At 43.8% G+C, this 18,511-nt stretch overlaps 1 protein-coding gene across 6 annotated transcripts in view; it reads left to right on the forward strand.

Moving 5' to 3' along the window:
• Positions 1–18,511, forward strand: part of LRP1 (LDL receptor related protein 1) — a 329,900-nt gene that overhangs the window by 36,959 nt on the left and 274,430 nt on the right. For 3 of the 6 annotated variants that reach the window (XM_060272175.2, XM_060272176.2, XM_060272179.2), the window contains one exon: positions 11,304–11,390. The exons of the other annotated variants lie outside the window; for them this stretch is intronic. In XM_060272175.2, the coding sequence (XP_060128158.2) occupies positions 11,304–11,390 (87 nt within the window). The remainder of the gene's footprint in view (positions 1–11,303; positions 11,391–18,511) is intronic. 6 annotated transcript variants of the gene reach the window in all.

The following is an 18,511-nucleotide window of genomic DNA, read 5'->3' on the forward strand; positions in this document are numbered from 1 at the left end:
TTTCAAGTTGTATTTTAAACTTCTTCACGATAAGCTCATCAGTCTCCTTAATCCTCTTCCTGACTATCTGACTTTTTAAAAAGACTTTCCCACTTACTCTGAAGGAGAAAATTGAGGAATCATCTTCCTAAACTGTGTCATAGCTGTGAAGTCATCACATTGCTGATAGTAATTCCTACAAGGGAATGTGCCCACAAACTGGTACAACTGCTGAGTTACTATGATATATCAAGAATGGTAGCCTTTCTTCTCCTCAGGGAGAAGAGTTATAACTTGACCTTCAGAAGTAAGCAGACAACCCATGAAGAAGAAGAAATAACAGTGGTATCAGGGTTTGCATATTGCTTGTTTGTAGCCCCTGTCCGCTGCTCCCCCCCCCCGGCATGTGAAATATCTGTATGAATTCTTGGGGCTATGATTTTGTTTGTTTCAGTTCTTCTTCCCAAACCCCACCCTAATGCCTGCTGAGTGCAATTCACATCACCCTCTGTTCATTCCTGTGAGATATCACTGTGGAATCTTACAGTCACCAGAATCAGCACTGACAGAGCAATCTTGTGCATGTCTAAGCTGAAGCCCACTGAGTTCAATGGGTCTTATCCCCTGGTGTCTATAGGATTGCAGTTTGAACAAGTCACTGTCTGTTTTAGGTCCCTGTTTAGGTCTCCATTTCTGGCTCACATGAGTATTAATGAACTAGGAGAGCAAATTTCTTTTCCCATACTTATTTTTTATGTAAACGTATGTACAGTGGTACCTCGCAAGATGAATGCCTCGCGCAGCGAAAAACTCGCAAGGTGAAAGCGTTTTGCGATCTTTTTGTTGACTCGCAAGACTAATTTTTCTATGGCCGTGCTTTGCAAGACGATTTTCTTTTGCATTTTTTTTTGCTTTGATTTGTTTAAAATAGAAAACCACAAGACGAAATTTTCGCAATACAAAACGACTCACGGAATGAATTAATTTCGTCTTGCGAGGCATCACTGTACTGTAACTTTAGAAGAAAGCCACAAAAGTGTATGCTTTAAAAGACTTTAACTGGTCTCTGGTAGCATCCTTTAGCTACAGACTTCACTCCACTCTATTCAGCAAACATAAACCTTGATGGAAGAAGATTTGGAGGCATGTGTGTGAGTGTGGGTAAGAGAGAGAGAGAGAGAGAGAGAGAGAGAGAAAGAAAGGAAGGAAGGAAGGAAGGAAGGAAGGAAGGAAGGAAGGAAGGAAGGAAGGAAGGAAGGAAGGAAGGAAAGACTATGCCTGCATGCATGCGAAGGAGATGATTTTTATCAGGATTCATTTTCTCTTGGGGATGGAGGGAGTAGAGCACAGTGTTCTTTTTGGGATACATTACAAAGACATTTCCGTTGCACATTCCTCCCTGTATCTGTAACCTTTTAAAGGGAGAAAAGAGCAGTGTTGATTTAGGAAAAACAAAAAACAAAAACTCAGGCTATGTGAGATGCTTATGAGCTTCTTTCAAACTTGTGGAAACAAAAAAAAACAAAAAATTCCAGTAACACCTTAGAGACCAGCTAAGTTTGTCATTGGTATGAGCTTTCGTGTGCATGCACACTTGCATACGAAAGCTCATACCAATAACAAACTTAGCTGGTCTCTAAGGTGCTACTGGAAGGAATTTTTTTTTGTTTCGACTACGACAGACCAACACGGCTACCTACCTGTTTCTAACTTGTGATTGGTCAGTACCACTTCCTACCCAGAGTGTAGTCCTCAGACTCCTTAACATTTTAGGAGTGGGGTACTTTCTTATCAATACTGTACTGTCTCCTTTTGAAGCAGCCAGGATGGGCAGCTCACTTTTGGTGCTGATGTGTTGATTGAGTTGGTGAATGTGTCAGTTCAGATGTGAGAGTCTGTATCCATGTGCTCTTCCTCTTTACTCAGTCTTGTGAACCTTATTTCCATTCTACATTGTATCTTAAGCCACAGTTTCCTGAGATGTTCAAACCAAGAGAGTATGTTCTGAGTGACCCCTTCGATCCAGCCTATTAAACTATGGTTGGACATCACAGAAAGTTTTATGGAAGTATTATATTGTATTAAGGAAGGCAAGAGAGGGGAAAGAGGAGCATGCAGTGTGCTCCTGATTCAGCAAAGCAACATTTGACCAGGATTGTTAAGTTTGAACTGAGCAGTTCAGGGAGGTAGCTTTGCTGGTGTTCCATAGTTTGAGCCTTCGGGTGGAATTCTGCTAATGAGTCCTGGCAGCATAAGCTCTGCACAATGACTTTGGCTTACACAGTGAGACTTTCCCTCTCCCCCTGTGCCCTCGAAATTGTCTTGGGAAGCGGATTGGGAGAGCCCCTTGAGCAGCACATGGACGGAGGAGAGATGAGATTGTTGAGTCTGGCAAGCCAAAATGTTTGCCCTGATGGAATGATAGGTATTGTATGACACTGAATTCCTCCTTTGGAGATTCACGTTCTCTGTTCTGAGGATCACACCATTTCATTCTCAGTACCCATACAACAGTGTTGTATCACCATTGCATTGGGATATCAACTGAGCATGGGCTTAATTAGGGCCTGTGCAGAGTTCCAGTTTGACCCATGAAGTTGTTTTCCCCATACCATGCCCACCTGCCCTACTACACCTGATGTCATATGAGGCAAGTAGAGATAATGATAGAATTGTAAAGTTGGAAGGAACCACGAGAGTCACCGAGTCCAACCTCCCCTGCGATGCAGGAATCTTTTGCCCGACATGGGGCGCGAACCCAAGAAACTGAGATGAGGATTCTTATGCTCTAGCCACTATGCTTTCTCAGTCCATCTAGCTGCTAAAGTACAGCCAAGAGCTTTAAAGTATGATCCTACTGGTTCACCGAATAGGTGGTGTGAGCAAGGGGAGAAAAAGCTGCTAGTATTTGAAATGAGAGTTACAGCAGGCCTATATTTAACATTTTTGGTGGGTATTTCACTGGCAATTTCAGTTTATCCCATTGTACCTTTCAGCAGCAGTTCTTCTACTTGCTTGTAGAAAGGGGGGGAGGGTAAATAATTGGAGAAGTTCCTATGGGGTGTAAAATATTGATGGCATTCTGCATCATTTTTACAAGCCTCCGAGCTCCTTCTCTTTCTTAGCTTGCAGAAAGAAGTACAGTAATGTTTCATGTCTCCTGGAAGCTATTGCTGTGTTAGTAGACCCATGGGCGGGAAACCCATTTTCAGCTTGAGGACTGCATTCTGCCACAGGCAATCTTCTGGGGCCAGCAAGCCAGAGGTGGATGAGGTGAGAGAGAAAAAAAGTGTGTGGCCAGAGGCACAAGTGGGTGGAGCAATGAATATGACTCATACCTTACAGTAGGCTGTAATCCAGCTGCACAATAATCAAGAGGTTTCTACGTGCCCACACCCACTTACATCTCTCCCATCCTCCACCCAGACATGCAAAAAGCATGATCACAGTTTGAAAACGCATTGTAGCCAGGCAGGCAAAACCACTCAAAAAAGCAGAGAGCAAAACTGGCAGGGGGTGTGGCGGTGGGGTGGCTTTTGCCTAGGAGAGTCCCAAGGTCTGGACAGAGAGTGTTAAAGGGCTCTCTTCGGCCCCTGCGCCTGAGATTCTCTACTACTGCTGTACACAGTCTTGACTTATACATGTGGGATTTCCAGATGAGGAAATGTTTGGAATGTGCTGTTCTTGCTGAGTCTTATTCCTGGAGACTCAGACTTGCATTTGCTGTCAAATCATTTTGCAAGCAACCTCTGGTCTGCAAATCAGAAATGCAATTCTCTTTGCCGCCCCGTTTCAGAGTGCTGTTGCAACAGAATGTGAGCAGAGGGGGTTATGGTTATGGGAGGGGTGTCAGAGGCACCTCTTTTAGATTGTTCCCTCAATATCCCCCCCCCAAATGACACACTGCTAACTCCTACACATTTTCCTCCCTGTCCCCTTTAATTAAATTACTCTGTGCTTCCTCTCTAAAGTGTTGGGAGAGCACACACATAGACTAGTGGAGAAGAGGGTGTGTTAGAGATCCCTAGCAAACTTCTCCTGCAACTACGAAGCCAGCAGCCACAGCCACAACCATGGTGGGTGGGAGCTACAGTTGTTGGGTGAGGAGCAGATGGAAAGTTCTCCCTTGTTCCATGCAAATACAGTGGTACCTCGGTTTATGAACACAATTGGTTCCGGAAGTCTGTTCATAAACTGAAGCGTTCATAAACTGAAGCGAACTTTCCCATTGAAAATAATGGAAAGTGGATTAATCCGTTCCAGACGGGTCCGTAGCGTTCATAAACCGAAAATTCATAAACCGGGGTGTTCATAAACCGAGGTTCCACTGTGCGGCAAGTGCTCTGGGGTAGGTCACGTGTTCTTTTGGGTGACTGTCAGTATAGCTATGGAAGGCTTTTGTGGACAGAATATTGTGCCATTACCTTTGAATTGGGGCTTGCTCCCATTTTCACTTACATGGCTGTTGTCTGGAAGCACCATTCCCCAGCACTGCCGTAGTCTCCTGGAGCTGGTGTTCTGTGCCTTATGCTTTATCCATTTGTGGGTAACAGGATTTTGAGACAAGAGGAGGAGGAGGGAAGATCCATTTCTCTCTCCCACCGATTTATTTGTACAGAATCCTGAAACAGCTTTTTAGCCCTGCTGAGTAGAGCCACATCAACCTTCAAGAGACACACGATGTACAATGGTACCTCTAGTTACGAGCTTAATTTGTTCTGGAGGTCCGTGCTTGACCTGAAACTGTTCTTAACTAGAGGTGTGCTTGAAACTGATTTGTAAAATGTTATGAGAGACATTGCGCATATCTTTGTAAACCAAGAAAACCTTTCATAATAATTTTTTAAAAAGCCAAAACTAGAGGTGTGCTTTTGATAATGGGGCCTCTTGCTGCCACTGCACCACCTGCACATTATTTCCGTTCTCATCCTGGGGCAAAGTTCTCAACCCGAGGTAACTCTTCCAGGTGAGCAGAGTTTGTAACCTGAAGCGTTTGTAACTCGAGGTACCACTGTATAGGGAAGCTGCTGCCCTAAAAGGATCACCGGGTGGTGGATAGAGATTGCAGGGTTGTTTTGAAGCAGGAGATGGCCCTATTAGTACCGCTACCCATACCTGAATGGAGCTGCTGGAAAAAGCCAAGGCAGCTGCCCAGCCAAAGCCATTTTCTTTCTTGAGATGGACATTTTGGTAACATTTATCTCCTTTGGGGGCATCCTTTGTAGTGTACATTTTAATGGAAAACAGATTGGCAAGAGTTGCCTTCCCCTTAAGTGGCATTCCTATCTGTGTGCTCCATTCTTCAGAAGTTCTCTGTTCTTTCCAGGGGCTTTATAATTCCACCCGAACCCTCTCCCCCTTTCCCAAATAGCGAGTGGCTTGGACTCTCTGGCTCTTCTGGTAATGGGCTTTGTCTCTAGCCATTGGCCCTTTAATCAGCCCTCACAGTAGGGCTGCTCCAGGTTGCCTGTCTCTCCAACCTCTGATTAATCACTTTGCTCCCAAGAGCCAGCACCAGCTCTCTGACTGCATCCCCGAGCCCTGCCCAGTGACTCAGCTGCTGAGAGATGAATTGCCTATTAATCCACAATGTTGAAATTGCTTTATTGCATGATGCAGGCACGTCCCTGGAGGAAGTTCTAATCTCCGTCTGGACTGTGAGCCATAAATAATGGGAGGCTGGTGCAGTAAAAGTATGTCGTGTGGGTTTGCTTTTAACTGCTGGTACCGTAAATGCTGCTTCCTATTACTGCTGTAAAGAGCCCACAGCCCTGTCCGATAAAAGTATGAGGAGTCAGTGTAGCGTTGTTGTTGTTGTTGTTGTGACCTAGAAATAGTTCTCCCTTAAAAAAAAAGAGCAAAAATTATATGATTATGGGGTTGCCAGATCAGGACAGATCAATGTCCTGAACATTGCAGCTTCATTGTGGGTTAGTTTATAAGAGTATGTTTAGTAGCCCACCCTTTTCTAAAGGGCTCAGGTTAGTTTTGGCACATGATGTTTTCGTTGTAGGAAGCAGCTCATCAAGCTACTGTCCACCTATGATTCATGTATTGCAGAAGGTTGGACTTTGATGACCATTGGGGGTACCTTCCAACTCTAAAATTCTATGATTCTGCGATCTAGCCCCCTATTGCCTACTAATCTGAGTGGCACCAACTCTCCAAGGTTTTCGGCAGTTCTTCCAGGTTAACTCAGATGCACATGCTTTCTAACACCTCATCCTCTTTAACAAATCCTGTCCAACTTAATACAACCCCACTGAATCCCCTTCAGACAGTTGATTGGCTCCTGCATTAAAGAGGTCTCTGTTTACTTGTGCACTAACTTAAAGCACTGGTTGCAATACACACTTATCTCTTTTAATCCAATGCTACTATCAGCTTTGCTAGATAGGCTAGGTTAAGAGATGCTGGCTTACCCAAGGCCACTAGTGGGCTTCATGACCCAGCAGGGATTTGAAACCTGAACTTTGTGATTCTAAAACCAACACACAGCATATCTGAGTTTCCACACTACTGTACCTCTAAGCCAGTGGTTCCCAACAGGTGGTCCGGGGACCCCCAGGGGTCCGCGAGCTATGCCAGAGGGGTCCGCAAGATGCTATTAGAATAAAAAATATATTAAATATATTTTGTATGATAACAGATTTTTTTGTTTTGGCCGCTTCCTGCATGAGCAGAGTCTAGTGCAAAACTAGAATTAGATAGAGGCAGTAGTTCTGCTGTATGCCGTTAGGTGGCGCTTTACAGACACTACTGTTTTGCAAAGAGGCAGCGCGCGCATTTTACTAACGCTCACCTCCTCAAGATGCTTTGTGCACGTTGGCTTCATTTGTGCGCTACTGCGCAGATACCCTGTCTTCTCCATTCCCCTCCCTCCTCCCTGGCGTGCGCTGCCTCTTTGCAAAACAGTAGTGTTTGTAAACACAGCGTTGTTTTTCGCGGAAGCTACAGTTCGCGTAGTTAAAAATGGACCGTTGGTTAAAAAGTGGTTCGTTAAAACGACAAAGGCCTACAGATGAAGAGGAAGATAATGCATTTGATGTTCAAGCAAGTAAGTCAGTGACTCTCGAACCGATCTTGTCAGTGTCCATTGAACCTAAATCGTAACTGTAAAAAACGTATAAATATAAAATATAAAAATACTCTTAATTTGGCTCTCACTTTTTAATTTTAGGATTAGGAATTAATGGGGGTCCTTGTCACAATAGCGGCTCGATGAGGGGTCCTCGAGAAAATTTTGTTGGGAACCCCTGCTCTAAGCTAAGGGAGTTGCTGAAAGCCCTGTGAATTGCATGCATTTGGCCATGGTTTGGTTATATAGGCCTACTAGTTGATCTTACAAGAACAGCTGGGCAAGTGATTCTAGTTGATCTTACAAGAACAGCTGGGCAAGTGTTGGTTCTGTGGTGGCTCCATCCTCCTGGAAATCTCTCACTTGTGATGTTTTGCATGGCTCTCTCCCTGTCTATTTTTAAATAGGCATTGGAATATGGGTGCTTTGCTTTTAATTGACACTGGTTACAGTTTCAGTTGTTACACCTTTAAATAAAATTTTATTTTTAATGCTGTTTTTATATATAATGTTTTTATTTTGTAAATTGCCAATGTAATAAATAAATACAATGGGAAGGTGGGCAAACTTTGCCCCAGTTGCTGTTGTTAAGGTGGATGAGCTCTAGTGGTTACTTGGTATTGAGAAGAAGTTCAGTGCTCTTGCTCCAGAGCTGAGCCAGCACTGAAAATCAGTTCCAGTGTTAAGGCCAGTCAAGCCTTGGCTTGACGAAAGCCCCGATTATGACTTGCCTTGAGCTCTTTGATTTGAGTGGAAAATGAATATTTTCTCAGCTTTGCAGAGGAGTACAGATAATTGCATCTATAGCTTCACCTTCTTTGTGAGTGTCATTAAATTGGCTGATAAGACAGAAGCATGGGATTAGGGGCAGCACAGAAAAGGAGTTGAACCTCTAGCTGGTACCAAAAGAACAGTATTTATTCCATAAAAAACCCTGCAACTAAAAGTCCAGTGTGTTATGATAACATTATTCATTGGCGGCAAATTAAAATGAGATAACTGCTGACTAAAATGCTGATGTGCTTTTTCTTTCAAAGAGAGAATTTCTCTACAATTCTTCAAAGGTTGGGTTTGGAAAAACAACCTCCTAGACCTAGAGAAAGGATCTGAAGAAAGAGCCTAAAACTTGTATTTGTACTTGGTGCTTTAGAGCAGGGATGGGGAAGTTGTGGCTCCCTAGATATTGTTGTTGTTGTTGTTGTTGTTGTCTTCTCTTCTTTCTTTCTGCTTCCACTGCCCCGTTATTTTTATTCAATGCCCCCAACTGCACCCAAGGCTACTACTGTCCCCCTGGATCATTCCAGCACACACACACACACACACACACCGGACAGTATTGCCCACATTGGGAAACACTGGACAAGGGCTTGAAGGCTCTCAGCAGCACAAATTAAAATCACCCTCCATTTTTTGTTCCTCTTCAATCTCGCTTTATGTTAAAGAAAATACTCTTCAGGTATCACGGAGGTTCAGGACCCTGGTGAAATTGTGTGTGGCATCAGGAAAATGGTTAAGGAACCTATTAATTTTATCCCACAGCTTATTTTGTTAACCAGTCTGAGGAATTGAATTTAGACATAAAATCTCAGGACCCACTTGTTGTTGTTGTTGTTGTTGTTGTCGTCTGTAGTACCTTGATTGACAGCTTTACTGGATTTAGACTAGAATTTGCGTTGGACACATGGCTATGGCTGCTAAACCGATCCAATCAGCTGAGGATAATTGGAGTTACAAAATCAAGTGAAGATTTTCATGCAATGTGGAATAGCTTTGTTTTGTTTTTTTCAAATCACATGGAGAAGAGATAGCATCCCTCAATGATACATTAATTTTTTCAGAATTCACAGCAGACGCTGTCTCGATTACTTAACTGCAACTTTCTTTCTCCACTCTGTCTCCACTCTGGAACTGAGCTGGCCTGCAGTATAGGAGACTAATGATTAGTTCTAATCTGGAAGCCTCTCTTGTGAGCACAGTGTGCCCATTGTTTATGTCTCAGCTATGATTACTGTGAGTGTTCTCTTTTTGTTTGTGTTTTAGAAATAAAAAGTTAGGGGAGAAAATGTAAGTGCCCGCTTACCTTTCCTCTCCCTGCCATTAAATCTCTTTATTATGTTCAATGACCAGTATTTTCCTCTCCCTGCAACCCCAAAGATTTGGGGTTTAAGGAAATCTTTGTAGATTTCCTACAAATGGTCCCTTCCTGGTGGCTTGCTGTCCTTCCCTTACTCATTATCTTAATAGAGGTTTTGTATGCTGTTTTTTTTTTAATGTAATACTCCTTTTTTACAGCAGCAAAAATCTATAATGAAGAACCCCCACCCTCACCCCGCATCCCATGAAGCAGTCTTTCCCAAGCCAGGGGGTTCTCAAGCAGGGGGTTGGACTGGATGGCCCTTGTGGTCTCTTCCAACTCTATGATTCTATGATTCTATAAGCCCCTCTCAACCATTTTCAGAGATTTGGGTCTCTCCTCTTCAGCCTTTTGTAGATACAGACCTGTATTGTGGTACCTCGGGTTATAGACACGGGTTACAGACACTTAAGGTTACAAACTCTGCTAACCCAGCAGTAGTGCCTCAGGTTGAGAACTTTACCTCAGGATGAGAACAGAAATCGCTTGAGACGGCCCTGTGCCACCATGCCCTTAAAAAAACCTTGCCATTTTAAGGTTGTTGTTTTTAAAAGTCTCCCATGGTTTTAAATAATCCTGCTTTCATCTGTATGTTCCAGCTATTTTTTATTACTGGAAGGAGGAAATGACATTTTAGAAAGTAAATCTTAAAAACAATAGGCTGCACATTATGTATAGACACACTAATCACGAAGACCACCAAGCATAAAGCAAATTCCAGAGTGGCTTTGGTTCAGCTTTGTGAGTTTAGGAATAGGAGAGTGGAGGGATGCCAGCGCAGCCTTGTTAATGCCTTAATTTAGTTTATGTTGCAAGCGTTGGGTGGAGACTTCATCTGGGACCAAAGTATTTCATAGTATGATAAAATGTGAAGAGAAACTAGTGATCATGTAGTCTAAACCCTTGCTGACTGGGGATGTAACTAGAACATTGCTGACAGAGTTATCCAGCCTCTTTTTTAATACTTCTGGATGACTTCCCATCATCTGCTAAGGCAGTCTTAATCCATTGTCAGCAGGCGTGTCTCCGGCCCCCTCAATCTTTATTGGAAAGTGGTGGTCCCCCTTCAGTGTTGAGGGTGCATCATGTCATGCGTGTTGCAGCTTCAGCTGCTCACTCCTTCAGAGCGGTCGACCTTCTCCAGACAACACGCTGCTGCTTGCACGCTGCTCACATGATGTCACACACACGTGACAACAAGCGATGGCCCCTCCCAGTCTTGGGAAAAACCTGGTGCCTCTGACTAGCAGACAGTTCTAACCATTATGTTCCCCTTGTGTTTAGCTGAAATTAGCTTCCCTGTAATTTCCACCAGTTGGTTCTAGTCCTGCCCTCTGGATTAGCAGAGTGGAAATCAGCAACATCTTCTGCATTGCAGCCTTTCAGAGATTTGTATGCAGCTGTTAGGCCTCCCCTTAATATTCTGTTCTCCATTTAAAACATACCCATCTCTTTCAACTGTTCCTCATTGTACTTAGTTTCTAGAGCCCTTGCCATTTGTTTTGACCTTTTCCCATTTGAACCTGCCCACTTGTTGATGTCAGATGTGTTGTGACACGAGACAGGGCCTTCTCAGAGGTGATGCTCAGGCTATGAAGTTTCATTGCTAGAGATGTTCTTTTCCCCCAGCAGCAAAACACTAAAACACTTTTATTATCCATTCAAGCTAAAGGCGTTGTATAAAATTTGTATTAAGTGTTCTGTTGCTGATTTTTTGAAATTATTATGACAGGTATTTTAAACTATTTTTGTTAGCTGCTTATCTAATTTAGCAAGTGACTACTTTCAGTGTGTGGTTTATTTATTTTTAAAGAAAAAGAACTATTGTACAAGTTGACCTGTTTATATGTGTGAGAGTGAATGAGTGAGACTTGCAATCTGTATCTATTGGAATGTAATGTGGGCATTGACTTGATGATTTTCAGCAATTGTCTCAAAATATATTTTTTTTGAATACATCATTCCATGCAAACCTTCTCTGGGGATATACTTGTTACAAAACAGGTTTACACTGTCCTCCAGTGCTGCCCATTGTTTCCTGTCCAAAGATAAACATATTATTTCAAACTGGGGTTTTAATTTTTACTCTCTCCCCTTTTTTCATTTCTGCAGCATTATCTGAGGAGGTTGATGTCTATGTTGCACCACTTCCAAAGATTGGGGAACAAGCCCTGGAGAGCTCTACCTCACAAATATTATGTAAGATTCTTGCTACTGCCCTCTCTCCCTCAGATTCATGCCCCTAACTCAGTGATGACAACCTTGCTTGGTTCCGTTAGTTCTAAGTTGTTTGATGACAATCTTGATCCTATGCTCCCCCTCTTTTTCTGTGCCAGAGTTTCCTTGTTCAGTAGTTGATCTAGAATGGGCTAAAGGGGATGCTGCCTACAAATTAAAACATCAGTAAACTACAGTGGTGCCTCGCTTAACGAATGCCCTGCTTAACGAAATTTCCGCTTAACGAAAGGATTTTTTGAGCGGAGCTTGCCTCGCTAGACAAATGTGTTTTACGAAAAATTCGTCTAGCGAATCGCGGTTTCCCAGAGGAATGCATTGAAATTCAATTAATGCGTTCCTATGGGCAAAAAAAGTCGAAAAAAATTCAGTGCATTCCTATGGGATTCGCTAGACGAATTTTTCGCTATAAGAAAAGACCCGTGGAACGAATTAATTTCGTCTAGCGAGGCACCACTGTATCTGAAGTATGCAGATTATCTGAGATCTTCTGCACTGTCAGTGAAAAGCCATCTACTGCCATCTTACAGGTGCCTAAACAACCTCCCCCTCCCCTCTTTTAAAACCTTTTAAGTGACAGTAGTGGAAACAAATGGCAAGATGGAAGGAAGGATATTTCTTGCCCACTTCTTCTCCCTTTCTTGCCCTGATCTTGGATGCAGTGAGCAGTAATGCTGTGGAATGCTAGAGATCACGAGATATATAGTTTTCCTGAGGGTTGTCTACCTTCTTGTCTCTGGCATGCAGTTACATGGTATCTCAGGGGCCAGAGCCAGCTAGGGTGATGGAAGCAGGGAACCTCATTTTCTTCTTAGCATGTTCCTCCTCCTGCTGTTTTTTACAAGAGATGGGAAGGGAAAGTGTGCTAAGCACAGATTGAACAGGACTCTTGCAGAGGTAGCAAAGTTGGGTGGGTGCTAAGCTGGGGATTCTTCTCTGGCTTGGATTTTTATCTGCAGACATGAAGAATTTTGTGGTTTGTAAAGCTTGTGTCTCATTTGAGGTGGCTTTTCTGAGGCCCTGAAGGGTGATTTGTAGCCTGGCTAGGGAGAGTTTTCCCAGTGTCTCTAGTACTAATATAGCTGTGGTAAAAATAATCAAATACGTTCAAAGTCTTCGTTCAGTGTGTATGATTATTCCACTTACCTTAAAATACCCTTAATGCATTATTGATCTGTGAGTAGTTTTAAGAGACAATTTTGTTTATTTATAGAAAATTTATGACTGCTTCTTCAGAGCAGGGTATTATTCAATTCTGAATAATATTAATAGTAATAATTCATTTTTATTACAACATAGTAATAATACATAGTAATAATAAATAATGGTATATTATTTGAAACCTTTCTAGTCTTATTCCTGGCTTACAGCAAGCTGCTTGCATCAGAGGCATTTCAAATGCGATGGGGTTTCCATAAGAAACAGTGATTCTGGGGTGAATGTTTGGCTTCTAATGTTCTCTCTCCTCTAGGACATCACTTGGCAGGGTGTTTGTCCTTGTTTTGTATAGGGCAGGCATCCCCAAACTGCGGCCCTCCAGATGTTTTGGCCTACAACTCCCATGGTCAGTGGTCAGAGGACCAGTGGTCAGGGATGATGGGAATTGTAGTCCAAAACATCTGGAGGGCCGAAGTTTGGGGATGCCTGGTATAGGGTTCCAGGCATAGGGTTCCTGGAAATCTGAGAACATGTGTTGCATGGGTGTTCATCTTTTGCAGGACTCTTGTTTACCTTGGGCTTCTGTTTTTAGTGCCCGTCAATGTTCTGTACCCTTTGCCTGTGATTCCACATTGACATTTGCCTTTCTGCTGATGTGCGAGCACCCTAGGTTCCTTCCACAGGTGCAATGTTGGGCCTACAAAGTCATGTTGGAGCAGGCTAGGCAACAGTGCATCTGGCCATTATTATTCAGCAGGTGGCGCTGTGGGTTAAACCACTGAGCCTAGGGCTTGCCGATCAGGAGGTCAGCGGTTTGAATCTCCGCGACGGGGTGAGCTCCCGTTGCTCGGTCCCAGCTCCTGCCAACCTAGCAGTTGGAAATCACGTCAAAGTGCAAGTAGATAAATAGGTACCGCTCCAGCAGGAAGGTAAACGGCATTTCTGTGCGCTGCTCCGGTTTGCCAGAAGCGGCTCAGTCATGCTGGCCACATGACCCAGAAGCTGTATGCCAGCTCCCTTGGCCAGTAAAGCGGGATGAGCGTCGCAACCCCAGAGTCGTCCGCGACTGGACCCTAACTGTCACGGGTTTCTTTACCTTTACAACTTGTTGAGACGCGCCTTGATGGTGAGTGGGATCTGACTGTTAAAACAGCCAGTCACTTGAGTGTTTTGATGGACTGGTCTTTTTTTTCTTTTTGCTGTATGTCTTTGTCTTTTATCAAAATGATTTTAAATTTGTTTTAATTAAGAATAATTAAATATCCTCGTCTCCCAGCTTGCACCATTACAAATTAGTTTTAAAAGCCTGGAGAGTTGAGTTGTTTGATGTTTACAAGTGTTTTATCCTGGGTTGATGTGGTGCCCTCTTGTCTGATTGGCTTTTGAATCTTGAGTATTAGCCACTTGGCCATTCTAGTTTGCATATTTGATACAGATTGTCAGCTTGGGAGAGCTGTATGATGACTATCAAGAAACAGCTCGATAAAGCGGTCCTTAGGCTTGCTTCTTAGTCCCTGATCTGTAATCCAATTTCATATGTAGCAGGCTGTTGTTACTTAATGGTGAGGAAGATTCACTTTTTGCCTTCTCCTCGTTTATTATTCACTTCTTTCAGGAGGGGAGTCCTGGCACTGAAAGCATGTTCTTAGGTTGACTTTACAGATTCTGGGACCTAGCCCTGTTTGGAAAAGAAACAAAGCCGAAGTCAGTTTAAATGCTGGTTGGAGCAGAATACTAGGTTTATTCTGTGTCCAATTCTGGGCACCACAATTTAAGAAGAATGTTGGCAAGCTGGAACATGTGCAGAGGAGGTCAATCAAGATGATCAAATATCTGGAAACCAAGCCTTATGAGGAACAGTTGAAGGAGCTGGGTATGTTTAGCCTGGAAAAAGGAGACTGAGAGGAGATATGAGAGCCATCTTCAGATATCTCAAGGGCTGTCACATGGAGGAGGGAGCAAGATTGTTTTCTCCTGCTCTGGAGAGTAGGACTCGAACCAATGGCTTCAAGTTACAAGAACGGATTCCAAATAAACATCAGAAAAAGCTTTCTTTTTTTAAAAAAAGTACTTTTTATTAAAGATTTCTTGAATTACAAAGGTGTGTGCAGTGTCTCCAATATTTTTTACATGTATCATTTTTGCAAATCAGTTTCATTTGTTAAGACACTAAGAAGAAAGAGGGAAAACGAGGTAGATAGGGGGTGGGAGGGTAGATGGGGGTGGGATTAGGTGATTATGTTTCTGTTTTGCTTAATATATGTAGGGCTTGATGTCAGCTTTGTTTGTGTAGGTTCTCCTTTATTCGCTTGTGTTCTTTTGATGGTGAGAGAGATTGGGGTTGGCCAAGGGTGTGGTTGTTCATTTGTGATTGGCTATGATGGTCTTTGTTTTCATGTGTGAGTGGGGTGGGTGGGTGTTTTGGGTCAGGTTAGCCATACTGATTTGTATGCTGGCGGTAAATTTTTGTCATTATCTTGTTGGGCTGTGTGTGTGATAAAGGGGAACCATACCGGGATGAAGGCATCCTCTTCTATTTGTCCCCATGTCAGTTTCAGCTTGTTGGTTAGTTTTTCTAGTAAGGCTGTTTCCCATACTACTTGGTACCATTGGTCCATGCTTACTACTGACAGGTCTCTCCAATGTCTGGTTATGAAATTTCTGGTTGCTGAAAGTAGGTGGCTTATGAGGTCTTTGGTTTGCGTCTAGGGGGTTTGTGGGATTTTGTGGCACCTACTTGCTGCCAAGGAGTGTGGTGGAGTCTCCTTCTTTGGAGGTCTTTAAGCGGAGGTTTGACAGCCATCTGTCAGGAATGCTTTGATGGTGTTTCCTGCTTAGCAGGAGGTTGGACTGGATGGCCCTTGTGGTCTCTTCCAACTCTATGATTCTATGATTCTAATTAAGATAAAGGTAAAATAGAGGTGTTTGTTGTAAAGGGGGGTGATGGGTGGGAGGAAAGGCTCCCCTATTGGAAAGGGTTGATAAACAGACTAGATGGGGAGGGGGAAAGAGTGAACCAAAAAGGAAAGAGAGAAAGAGAGAAAAAGGGACAGAAGACAAAGGTGGGGGTGGGAAGTAACAAGTCGAATGGAGGGTAAAAATAAGGAGAGGATATGTAGGGGGTGTCGAGTGTCTGGGGAGGGTTTTAAGGAGTATTTTTATGTGTTGAGGCGGAAGGAATAGTATAAAGCTAAGGTAAAAGGTTGGGGAGGAGAGGACAACAGCTTAAAAATGGTAGAAATTTAGTAAAAGGGCTGGGAACTTGGGGGGAGGGGGTTGGTTTTGTTTTTGCTTTGTTTTGTTTTTTCTTAAAGGGTTAAAGTGTATGAAAAGAGGGGGTTTGGGTGTTAAAAGTTGGAAGGTGGAGGTGATAAACGGTAGTAATACTAAAAATATTGGTTAAAGAGAAAAATTATTATTATTATTTTTATTATTTTTTTAAAAAAAGGAAAGGGGAGGAGAGAAAAAATGTATTTCTATTTCTATTTATTTTTATAGAAGAAAAATTTAAGGAAAAGGAAGAGAAGGAGAAAAGGAAAATTGTATATATATATATATAGTATATTAAAAAATGGAAGAAGCAAGCCCTTTCCAGTGGGCCTCCCTCTGGGCTTCTGGCTCGCTAGTCGGCGGGAAAGTGGGCTCAGGTTGGGCCTAGGTCCAGCTGCGTGTCTCCTTGCGGCTTCAGTCCGTCCTCCTACTTCTCCCTTGGTATCGGCAGCAGTATCGGCGGTCACTCAGCGGCGGGGCAGCTAGGCCAGGACCTCTCTCCTTCCCCAACGCACCCCACGCTTACCCCTGGGTCCCTCCGGCCCCGGGGCTCTGGGTAGCCGGGTGACTCCGGTGCGGTGGCGGCGCAGCAGCAGGGAGGATGACAGGTCCGAGGCTCCTCTGGATCGAGCGCGGTGATGGTGGCGGCGGCAAAAAAGTCGGGGCTTCTTTTTTTCCCATTCCCCCCTTCTCTTTCTGGGGCCCCGCCGTGCTGTGAGGTGGATGGTTTCAGGCCTCGGGGCCCCAGAGTTATGTCTGATCGACAGCCGGATGCCCTCTCCTCCGGCCTGCAGCGATCGCTGGGGGGCCCCTCCGTGATTTTTCAGGTTCCCGGCTGGTCCACCGGGCACCCCTGGCACTTGCGCGGCAGCGGCGGTCTCAGCAGCTCGGGAGCCGTTCGGACAGCGCAAACACGCTGGCTGCCCTCAGGAGCTCTGTGGCGCCGTGACGTGCGCCATGATGCCTCACCGGAAGTCTCCAAAAAAAGCTTTCTGACAGTCAGAGCTGTTCAACAGGGAAATGGTCTCCCTCCCTTGGAGGTTTTTAAGCAGAGGTTGGACGGCCGTCTATCATGGATGCTTTAGCTGAGATCCCTTCATTGAATTGGGTTGGAGTAGATGGCCCTTGGGGCCCTTCCCACTCTACGATACTATGATCTCCCTATGAAACACACATATACACACTTTAAGAAGGTTAACAGGATCTGGGGAATAGTCACTTGAATGCTATTCTCATATTTCAAGGGAAAGGAGTAAAGAGAAAGGAAGGGCTTGGGGGAACTGTTTCTGTAGCTTCCATTTCTGTGCTTGCCTCTGATTGACCAACAGTTTTGAGGAAGGATTTTGCCTTGTTTGCAAAACAGGGGCTATGATTACTCAATCTTTCAGGATGTGGCTTTAAGCTTTTTCATCTGTTTTTGCACTTTATAAAAATGGAAGGAACAAACAACCAGTTCAAATGAGCAGAAGGGAGATCAGCACGGGCAGAACATGGACACTACATGATCAAATGCACTCAAATTGAACCTAGAGCATTGCCCCAGGATGCGCTCTGTGATGTGAATTATGCTAGATGTTAACCTCCTACTTTTTAGTGTTTAAAGTGAGTTTTAAACATATTTTATTGTATTTTTTTCAATTAATCACACATAAGGGAAAAGAAGAGGGACACGGGTGGCGCTGTGGTCTAAACCACAAAGCCTCGGGCTTGCCGATCAGAAGGTCAATGGTTTGAATCCCCGTGATGGGGTGAGCTCCCATTCCTCAGTCTCTGCTCCTGCCAACCTAGCAGTTCGAAAGCACACCAAAGTGCAAGTGGATAAATAGGTACCGCTCTGGCAGGAAGGTAAATGACGTTTCCATGCGCTGCTCTGGTTTTGCCAGAAGTGGCTTAGTCATGCTGGCCACATGACCCGGAAGCTGTATGCCGGCTCCCTCGGCCAGTAAAGCAAGATGAGCGCTGCAACCCCAGAGTCATCCGTGGCTGGACTTAACAGGGGTCCCTTTACCTTTTACCTTTAAGGGAATAGAGGGTGGGGATCCTCTACAAATTAAATAACCTTTTTGAATTTGAAATCCCTAACTTTGTGTGTATATGTACACATACACATACCTCCCAAAAGAAGATTTGTTGTTTCTGGTACTATCAAAATGAAGAGCTGACTGGTAGTGCTCTTAGAAACCCTTCAGGACTAGCAAAGTGGGACTGCCTTCATTCTCCCTCCCAGAGTACCACTAGAAAGCAAGTGAATGCTTCCACCATAAGAAGCACGTCCTTATGGCAGCAGCCACAGAGCAGGAAATGTGTCTGTAAAATGCAGTGAGATTTTGCAAAGGTGTATAGGAGATTTCAACAGAGGATATAATTGGAGTGTTCCCGCATGAATCCATTCAGCCCAGTCTCCTTGTGGGAGATAGTAAGGGATTTGCTTCTCTATGTAGTCTGTACTCTTTTACTTGTTGGATGAAAGCATTTCTATTTATCTCATGAAATATAGTCTGGAGCTAGTACTAGGACTAATTAATAGGGATGCATCAGAGAGATTCTGATGTTCAGCGTGAAAATTCAAGTTCAGCCTCTGCTGTTTCTGCAATCTCCATGTCTTCTTGGCTTTTCTGTAAGCAGAAGATATTACCAGCACTTAACAGGGGATGAAC

Source organism: Zootoca vivipara, chromosome 2 (genome assembly GCF_965207765.1).
Source record: "Zootoca vivipara chromosome 2, rZooViv2.hap1.1, whole genome shotgun sequence".
Classification (NCBI taxonomy): Eukaryota; Metazoa; Chordata; class Lepidosauria; order Squamata; family Lacertidae; genus Zootoca; species Zootoca vivipara.